Source organism: Berghia stephanieae, chromosome 8 (assembly GCF_034508935.2).
Source record: "Berghia stephanieae isolate SIO BIC M18660-M18661 chromosome 8, UCSD_Bste_1.3, whole genome shotgun sequence".
Lineage (NCBI taxonomy): Eukaryota > Metazoa > Mollusca > Gastropoda > Nudibranchia > Aeolidiidae > Berghia > Berghia stephanieae.
This window is the reverse complement of record NC_088367.1, coordinates 54,382,160-54,391,801: the sequence shown is the minus strand read 5'-3', so window position 1 is coordinate 54,391,801 and position 9,642 is coordinate 54,382,160. Positions and strand designations below refer to the sequence as shown.

Below are 9,642 nucleotides of genomic sequence, written 5' to 3'. Positions count from 1 at the left end.
ATACAATGTGTCAACAGTGGACAGTGGTCTGGAGTATATGTTATCGATAAGCTTTGGGCATCAAAATCACAGGCTAAACACAATTTACGGTTATAAACATGCTGATAAGTATAAAAATCAGAAACAATAGATATTTCACATCCATTTTGAATAAAAATTAGGCGTAAATTCCGGCGATTGAATGATAAATTAATAAAAATATGTGTAGAAAATAGGTAAAAGTTCACAACACGTCTGTTGGTGCCCGAAGCCAGCTCCAATAAAGTTCACGAAAGCCATATATGAATATCTTATCAAGTAACAAAGAGCATCGAAAATGTTTAATGTCTATTCAATAACACAGAAACGAGAATAAATGGATGCGGCATAACCATGAAGCTCTTAAAGACTGTGGGGGGGGGGTGGTAATTGGTTAACATACAGAAATAGATAATATACATTTCTACAGTGAAGACACCAATTTTGGCCCACCATGTCGCCATTCTAGTAAGTCAGGATGAGTCAGGATAAGTTTTGGAAACCACGCCCATTGTCAAAACTAAAAACACCTGATTCAACGCAAATTTCTAAATGTTTTAGTATTTGAATTTTATTTTCAATGTCACGATCATCCTGGATTGAGACAGCTGGGGGTTGTAGGAAAATAAGGATAATCCCCCCCCCCCCTCCTCCTCCTACTCTGCAGTCTTCTTCTTCTTTGGTTTGTGGACACCTCAAGTGAGGTGTGGGGGAACAAGGAGGGCGTTCAGTCCACTTTACATCCATATTTGAGGAACGGAACGAAAAGTACATTTGAATTGCATCTGATTTATAATTAGAAAAGAAAGAAATCTTGTAAATTCTGTAATGTTTTTGGCATATACAGCTTTACTTTAAGCAACAGGTTTATTTGATGATTTATCTGTTGATTTAGCGAGGGAATAAAGACGAGCATCGAATAGACAATTAATGTCTATATTCCTTTGAGTTACTGGTCTAACTGAGCCTCTCATAAAAAAGCCACCACAATTCGTCCCTGGGGAAAGAAATTAGTCATTTTCAAAACAACATCTAAATGAGAATAATTCTTATGTGCCTTTGCTAAAGGGAAATAATCAATAAAAATCATATGCCCTTTAACAAAGACGAAGGAAGTGGGGGGGGGGGCGATATTGACTAGCTTCTTAAGTTTTTTTTTCATTTAATCTATTTATTTCATAGAAAATGTCTACTTTTTAAATACCGTTAAATGCGGTGGATGGAATACACCTAAAGACCCTGACGACCCTGCTGGACCCTGTAGAAAGATATTTTCTTGATCTGTCCACAGCTTTGTCATTTCATCCCCCAACATCATTTCCCGTCCCATGTTAATGTTTCTTTGTTTTAGAATGTACCTTTCGGTCTCGCCTCGGCCCTACCCTAAGTTTTATGCAGAGAGAAGAAAATCGACGTAACGAGTCTAGGAAAACCACCCTCCAACTGAACATGAGATACCAGCCATTTCATTTTCGTGCTCCATAACTACAGTTTCCTATTAAAGAAATAGATTTGGATCCAAGTGTCAACACTGTGGTTATGCAAGACTCTGACCACGAGAAACTTTCTTTTGCCATTCGAGCCAGCTCTTCCTTTGTTCATTTCGGATGGCGTGCTGGTGGTGTGTAGCTTGAGGTCGTCCAACACAATGGAACGGGATTTTCGCAAACAAATGTTGAATACCTGTTTCATTTTCAATTAGATTCTATATCAATTGAATTGTCATGGAAATGATATAAATCGATTTGCTGATATTTAAAATGTATATAAATATATATCTTAACCCTCTCCTTACGAGCTATTTTCAGAATTTTACCCCAAACTTCATGCTCACCACAACAGAAAAATGGATTTTTAAAACGGATTAGCAAGGATCATATTCTATATTTTGTTAAGAATAATGAGCTCTGTAACACAGTATCGAGTTTTTATGGCTGTAACTATAACAAAATGAAATCAGAATAAGAAAAGTGTAGACTGCATCGTAACAAATGTGACGATTTTCCTAAGGGTGGTAAGGAGAGGGTTAAGGGTGGAGAAATCGATTGAATGCACGGTACGTTGGTGTTCTTGACAAGTAAAACTAAAACATTCGTCCGGATTAATGGCTGCATTGATACAGCTCGCATAAAATAAAATCAACAACATTGTGTCATTTCAAATTTACCATATTTCATCGCACATACTCTCTCTCTCTCTCTCTCTCTCTCTCTATCTATCTATCTATCTATCTATATCTATCTCTCTCTCTCTCTATCTATCTATCTCTCTCTCTCTCTATCTATCTCTATCTCTCTCTCTCTCTCTCTCTCTCTCTCTCGCTCGCTCGCTCTCTCTCTTTCACACACACACACACACATATTACCCCCCCCCCTTTCTGTGTGTACTGTATATATGTAGTTTCTTTTTTGCTGTAGTTTCCTGGTGGGTGATTAGTTCTAGGTGTTTGTGTGTTTGTTTCTGTATATATGTGAGTTTCTGTGTGTGTGTGTGTGTGTGTGTGTGTGTGTGTGTGTTGCTGAGGCATCTGGTTTAATTCTCTCCTTACCAGTCATTTGCAGGATTTTCCCCAAAACTTCACACCCAAACTAACACAAAAATTTATTTTTTATCACTCAAACACAATAGCAGTAAAGTTCTTGCGATGCAGCAGCTTCTTATGGTTCACACTATTATGTTATGACGATCGACCCAATCAGTAAACTCCGGTCCGCATTCGTGCACCGTCGCGAACCCGCCTGGTAGCATCGTCACAACACGCCTTTCGACTAGATGCTCTGCCGTTTCGGGTTCTTGCCCACAGCGTGGACATATTGGACAGGAAGTTAGACCCCACTGATGTAACGCACCGGCCGTTAGGCAGCTCCTCGACCGAAGCCGATTCGCAGCTACCCAGTGTCTCCTCTTACTGGTATCAAAGCCTGGCAACTTCTCACCAAGCTTAGAGGAGTGTATGTCCCCGCCCCCACGAGGGATTGAATTCGTCCAAACCGACTTCCATCTCGTATGTGCAGCTCTGTCCGTAGTCAGGGATTCTGCGTACAAGGGTTGCCGGGACTTATTTCGGCTCGAAACGGGGGCACCGTTCATTATGCGCATGAGAGGGGTATCCCCATTCCCTCTCTCTTTGATCTTACTCAGCCAGTTTCCCGTAATGGTCTCCCTCCGGACATCGGGGGGCTGGATCGCTGCTATTATCGGGCCCCATTCTCTAGGGGTTGTTGCTAGCGTTCCCGACACTATGTGCATCGACTTGCGACGTTTTACATCCACCTTCTCAACGTTTCTGCTTCTACCCCACACTGGAGCGCAATACTCCGCGGTGGAATAGCATAGTGCCAGGGCGGATGTTCTCAGGAGCGCTTGGCTAGCGCCCCAGGTGGGATCCCGCCAGCTTCCTCAGAAGACTGTTGCGTTTCTCTATCTTCCGGGCAACCCCTTCGAGATGAACCCGATAGGCAAGGCTGCGATCCAACGTCACCCCTAAGTATTTTGGACGCGGCTCATATGGGAGTGGCTGGTCCCCGACTAGAACATTCAGTTTACGGGTGTGCCAACCACTGCATAAGTGAAATGCAGTGGCCACGGTTTTTGAAGTGTTCATCTTCAGGTACCACTTGTCAAAGTAGGATTTGAGTCTGGTGACGTCCTTGCTGAGTACGCTCTCGAGACGGGTCCACACTTTACTCTGAGTAACGAGTGCCCAGTCGTCTGCGTATCCCAGCCTCAGGGAAGAAGTGTTCGGCATATCGCTAATGTAAACGTTAAACAACATTGGCGCAAGTACCGACCCCTGAGGGACCCCATTCTTCAATTTCCTTACTTTGCTCGTGACGTCTCCCAGCGCGACGTGGAATTGCCTTTCCCCTAAGATCGAGAGAAACAACTTCAAGGTCTTTTTGCACCTTATGATTTTTGCAAGTTTGAGCATCAACCCTTCGCACCAGACCGTATCGTACGCCGCTGATAGATCTATAAACACAGCACCTGTTTGCTGTTTTCTCTCGAACCCGTGCTCAATATGCTCTGTAAGGGCAGCAATGACCTGCTCCGTGGTGCACCTCCCTTCCCTGAAGCCTGCCTGCTCAGGTGGCAGGGCAGCGTCTAGGACCGGCCCCCATCGGTTTAATAGAACACGCTCCAACAATTTGTAAAGACAGCTCAGCAGCGATATGGGTCTGTAACTGTCTGCCTCCTTCGCCGGCTTCCCTGGCTTCAGGATGGCAACTATCTTCGCGTGCTTCCACACTTGTGGAAGCTTTCCTTTTGCAAGGATGTCAGACATTGCCTCTGCTAGCCAGGCCCGTGCCCTGGGGCCCAGATGCGTCACCATATCGGGATATACACCATCTATCCCTGCTGCTTTCCCGTTCTTCACTTCGCTAATGGCTGCACCCACTTCTCGGGACTGAACGGGGCCGTCCAGTCCGACTCCTCCGCAGGTAGCGAGTCCAAAATCGTACGGTACGCCTTGCGGACACCGGGCTCAAAAGCCTGATTAGGGACCCGCTTACTACGGTTCTTAATGTTCTTGGCAATTGTGTCTGCCTCGCATTCCGGTGCAGCCTTTGCGAAATTCCGATCTGGGTCCAATTTCTTTATCAAACGCCAAGTGTGGCGGCTGGAGTGTGTAAAGTCGACACTTTCCACGGTCTCCTGCCACCGTTGCTTCCTTCCCTCTGCCAGAGACTGAAGTAGTCTATCGGCTGCGTCCTGGGACTGGGTCTGCTGGTACTCTCGGTACAGCTCTTCCGACTCTGCTGTCCAGCAAGGGGTGTAGAATTTCCGTTTGCCCCGTGGAATAGAGCCTTGAGCGCTCTTAACCAGTAGCCTACTGAATCTGGTTATATTCTTGGACTTGGGAGGAATGGCAGGGCAGACCTGCTCGATATAGGAACTGAATTCCTCCCAGTCAGCCTTCCTGAAATTCCATCTGCAAAGTGGGAGAGACTGCACCCTCGGTATTGTCACCCCAGCTGTGACAAGAACCGGCCTGTGCTGGCTATGCGGAAAGTCCCCGAGGACTGTCCGCTTCACCTGCAGCGGTTCACCGTTCGCGCCTTTCGTTACGAGGGTGAGGTCTGGAGTATACTCCTTCTTATGGCGGGTACCCCGGAAGGTGCCCTTGGCTGTAGGATCGCACACTAGGTGTAGATCATTACAGTCCATCCATGAGCGGAGTTGTCTTCCTGCCTCGTTGCAGTCTCGGTAGCCCCATTCGTGATGGTGGCTATTAAAGTCTCCCAGACAGATGGAAGGATGGTGACCACCGGAACGGGTGGTGTAGTCCAAGTCGCTCTAGGTGGTTTGTAAATATTATGCAAACACAACCCACCTACTTCCACGGAAATTCGTTCACCCCATTGCTGTCCGTTACGCTCTCAATGACCCTTACCTTCGATGGCTCTTTAGCGTAAACGCTAACCCCTCCTTCGAGCCTCGAAGTGTCCTCGCGTTGGACCACCGTATAGCCTGGGATCTGGAATCGGGAAGATTGCGCGCCTGAATAAAGGTGGGTCTCCTGTAACAGGAGGATATCTACGCAGTGAACGGCCAATAGTTTTGATAAAAGCTCATTTTTTGCCATACTCTGGCTCTCGACGTTCAGGGATCGGGACAATATGTGCGTCAGTTCGCCATCCCCGCCGTCGCATTTTCCGATCGGCAGGCCGCGAATCAATTGATGCATGGGACGTTTGCTTTTTTCTCGGACGTGTCGACGACCCTGGCGACACGAACGCGATATTATTTGGCTAGGCGGCAGACCGCTTCGCCATTGACGGGACTGATTGGGACTCGACATAAGGATAATAGTGTGGCGCCCGGGATAGGGCTGCTATTCGGGCACCGGGTTTGGATCAAATTTAGTCACACACCGGGGCGAGCAGCTCATGTGGCTCGTTGGCACGATACCCGGGATGGTCTCGTGACGGTCGACAGGGATTTACACCTTTGCCCTCCCGTGTGCCTCAAGCCCCCTCACCACTGCAAGGTAAAGATCCACGAGGGGGTGCGATGCAGAATTTCTTTAGCAGAACATGCTCTACAACACATTGTTCATTTTCTTTAAATTTTATGATGTACAAAAGAAATTTGAATAAGAAATATGTTGGTTGTATCGTAACGAATGTGACGATTTTACGATGCGTGGTAAGGAGAGGGTTAAGAGGAGTTAAAACAATTATAGAGGATGCTTTGTCAGACACCCAAACCTCACCCTTCACATCCCGTAGTTCCCGATGCCTCCGTTCAGCCATACAATCTGTCCTGCTAGTGTGGTCTCGCGTCTTCGGCAAGTATGGCTGTCCAGGCTGCAATGTAAGGCAAGTAAATAAATATTATGGACAGTTTAGTAAGGAGCCATGAGAAGGTTTCATCAAGCTTCTCATTACGATAAAGCCTTAACCTTGAGGACGAAGGCTTTGGCAAAAATTATTCATTTCATTGAATGCTAAAGTGACAATTTTCTTCCGGTTTTATTAACCTGTAATTTGTTAAAATGATTTGCCAGCTTGGTTTTTCTTAGACAATGTGTTGATTGTATCAATACATCCACATCTTTTATTTCATATTTGTTTGTCTCTAAATGTATTAAAACATTGAAAAAGCATTGCCATTGTGTATTTTGGAGAGAATGGTACTCGCAATAGTTATAAATTGGAGATTGTAAACAAAACAAAAAAGACAAAATTCCACTTCGTTTTCTAAATGATTTGATTTATCGAACGATTTCATGACAGGCAATTGATATAAACAATAAGAGTTAAAGTGGCTCATGAAACAGAATATGTGTAGAAGGTAAATAATCATACAAAATGGATAATAGGGAAAATATGAAGATTTTAAACTAGATAAGAAATAAAGAGATGAATGTTTTGTCTTTTTTTAGTTTTGGTTTTGGTGAGATTTGCGATAACTGTACAGAACTCACCTCTCAGGAGAGCGGAGTTACTAAAAAATAATAGGGTGGCTAGGTCTTTAGGCGCTGGCGGAAAGTATTTTATTTCAGAATAGCATTCTATCTAAAGGTTAGCAAACAATTTTACTGTCCATCAGGTAGCCATAAATCAGGATACAGTTACATGACATAGACCCTAAGGCGCTAAACGACTTAGGTGTGGTAGGGGCTTGCGGCCACTATAAGAAACACTTGCTGGGCACAAGCACATGATCCCGTATAGGAGGGAGCACTCTATTGCCATTGAATATATCGATACGCATAATGACATATAGAGAGAACGATTTACAATGTAAAAATCATCCTCTATAAAAGAATTATCACATTTTACTACACGGTCTGGTCTCGGTTAACGATCCCAGATAGGGCCAAGTCAAGACCAAGCAATATCATTCCTAGAAACGTCCACGGAAGTGAAAACAGGAGTGGAGGAAGTAAAGACATGTTGGTGTGGGGTGATATGGGTTCCTTAAGAGGTCGATTTATTATTCTATGCTGCTGGTTCAAAACTGTGCTTATCATTCATGATTCCATGTTGAATTTTGAGATGGAAATATTGAGTCCTCAGAAAGTTAAAATGATTTTTGAATTCAACAGGTCTAGTTTCCTGTTTCCGTGTTGTATTTTTTTTCTGTCTACATTATTTTGCAAGATATTTCATATTTTATGCATTTTGCTCTTAATCACAGCTAAATTTCTGCCAATGCGCAACATTGTGTTTCTTGGTGTTCACTTCTTTATATTACAAAGACCAATTGAAGAATATATCTGAGAAAAAATGGATCTCTTCCCTGTAGTATTCTCTACCCGTTGACGTAAATTACATTTCATTTTGTATGATCTTTATGTTCATTTAGTACCTATATAAAATATGCTTTTTCGTCATGCTAGAAGCCAAAACATTTTCTTTCACAAGGGTTTTATTTTTTTGGTGGGATTTCAAACAACTGTAGATTTCGGGGGAAAAAATTGTCTGGTTCAAGTTTTGTTATCCTTTATTTATTTAGTCACTGTGCTTTAAAATGTGTTTCACAAGTTCGATAAATCTTTGTGTGTGTGTGTGTGTGTGTGTGTGTGTGTGTGTGTGTGTGTGTGTGTTTACTTACATGACGTCAAAGTTGGAACATTTTCTTACATCAATTGGCAAACAAATAGTTCGTTCTTGAAATAAGAATCAATTTGCTCTCATTGTCTTATTTATGTATTGATTTTTAAAATGCTATACCGTCTAGATCATTCCGATAAAGCAAGGGTTTGAGACAAAGAATGGTAAATAAATATATGTTAAGCCTCGTCAGTAATCAGACGTATGGCAAAAGTTACGAGACTGGTCCCACTGGTGTCTTTCTTCTTCTTCTTCTTCTTCTTCTTCTTCTTCTTCTTCTTCTTCTTCTTCTTCTTCTTCTTCTGCTGCTGCTGCTTCTTCTGCTTCTTCTTCTTCTTCTTCTTCTTCTTCTTCTTCTTTCTTTCTTCTTCTTCTTCTTTCTTTCTTTTCTTCTTCTTTCTTCTTCTTCTTCTTCTTTCTTCTTCTTCTTTCTTCTTCTTCTTCTTCTTCTTCTCTCTTCTTCTTCTTCTTCTTTCTCTCTTCTTCTTTCTTCTTCTTCTTCTTCTTCTTCTTCTTCTTCTTCTTTCTTCTTCTTCTTCTTCTTCTTCTTCTTCTTCTTCTTCTTCTTCTTCTTCTTCTTCTTCTTCTTCTTCTTCTTCTTCTTCTCTCTTCTTTCTTCTTCTTCTTCTCTTCTTCTTCTTCTTCTTTCTTCTTCTTCTTCTTCTTCTTCTTCTTCTTCTTCTCTTCTTCGTTCTTCTTTCTTCTCTCTTCGTTCTTCTTCTCTTCTTCGTTCTTTCTCTTCTTCTCTTCTTCGTTCTTTCTTCTTCTTCTTCTTGTTCTTCTTGTTCTTCTTCTTCTTCTTCTTCTTCTTCTTCTTCTTCTTCTTCTTCTTCTTCTTCTTCTTCTTCTTCTTCTACTACTACTACTTTTTTTTTCACAAGTGCACATTTTCTATTTTTGAATGCGTGTGTTTCCATTGCTTACCTCTATAAACGGCATGTGTGATGGTTAAGAAGAGTAAAACAGATGCGATCGACATTCCAAATGTGACAAAATAGTATCCAAGATTATTTCGTCGATTGTACCTTTTATTGGGTGGAATCAATTTGTCTGAGGTAGCTTATAGAATATAAAAGAGAGAACGACACATTTAAATATTGTGATTTGTTTTTAAAGAATCTTGTTACATTGAAAGATTATATGTAGAATAGCATGCTTCCATGAGGCAAACCAACTTCTCAGCACACGTCTATTTTGGATTATTTTTAATTTAATATTTTAAACAAGATTTTTTTTTAGAAAACAAGACGATTGAGCATGAGAGAAGACAAACCCTGTTCTTATGCTCTGATTATGTTTTGCGTATAAATGTTGCTTTGCACGATACAGAGGGAAAACAATTATCTTTATCCGATAGAAATGTGGAGACTAGCCTTATTTGGAATCCCTTTGAGAGTGTATGGAAATCGTCTTAATTTTTCGCCTTCCTACTGCTCTGTAGGTGTCAATTGTGCTGCCAAAAGCATCGACAGTCACGTCAACATTGGCGATATTTAGAACTTCAGTTTAAGCACGAAAGATGGCGTCATCAATGACGAAATTTGATTAAAAACTTCAGTTT

The 9,642-nt window shown here is 42.3% G+C and overlaps 1 protein-coding gene across 2 annotated transcripts in view; it reads right to left on the bottom strand.

Annotated features, from left to right (window-relative positions):
- Positions 1 to 876: 876 nt before the first annotated feature.
- The window catches only part of LOC144977889 (uncharacterized), a 35,143-nt gene continuing 26,377 nt past the window's right edge, over positions 877 to 9,642 (bottom strand). For both annotated transcript variants that reach the window (XM_078923297.1, XM_078923296.1), the window contains exons 8-10: positions 9,006 to 9,140; positions 6,236 to 6,329; positions 877 to 1,015 (exon numbers count right to left, since the gene is read on the bottom strand). In XM_078923297.1, coding sequence (XP_078779423.1) covers positions 6,289 to 6,329; positions 9,006 to 9,140 — 176 coding nt within the window. In that variant the 3' untranslated portion in view covers positions 877 to 1,015; positions 6,236 to 6,288. The remainder of the gene's footprint in view (positions 1,016 to 6,235; positions 6,330 to 9,005; positions 9,141 to 9,642) is intronic.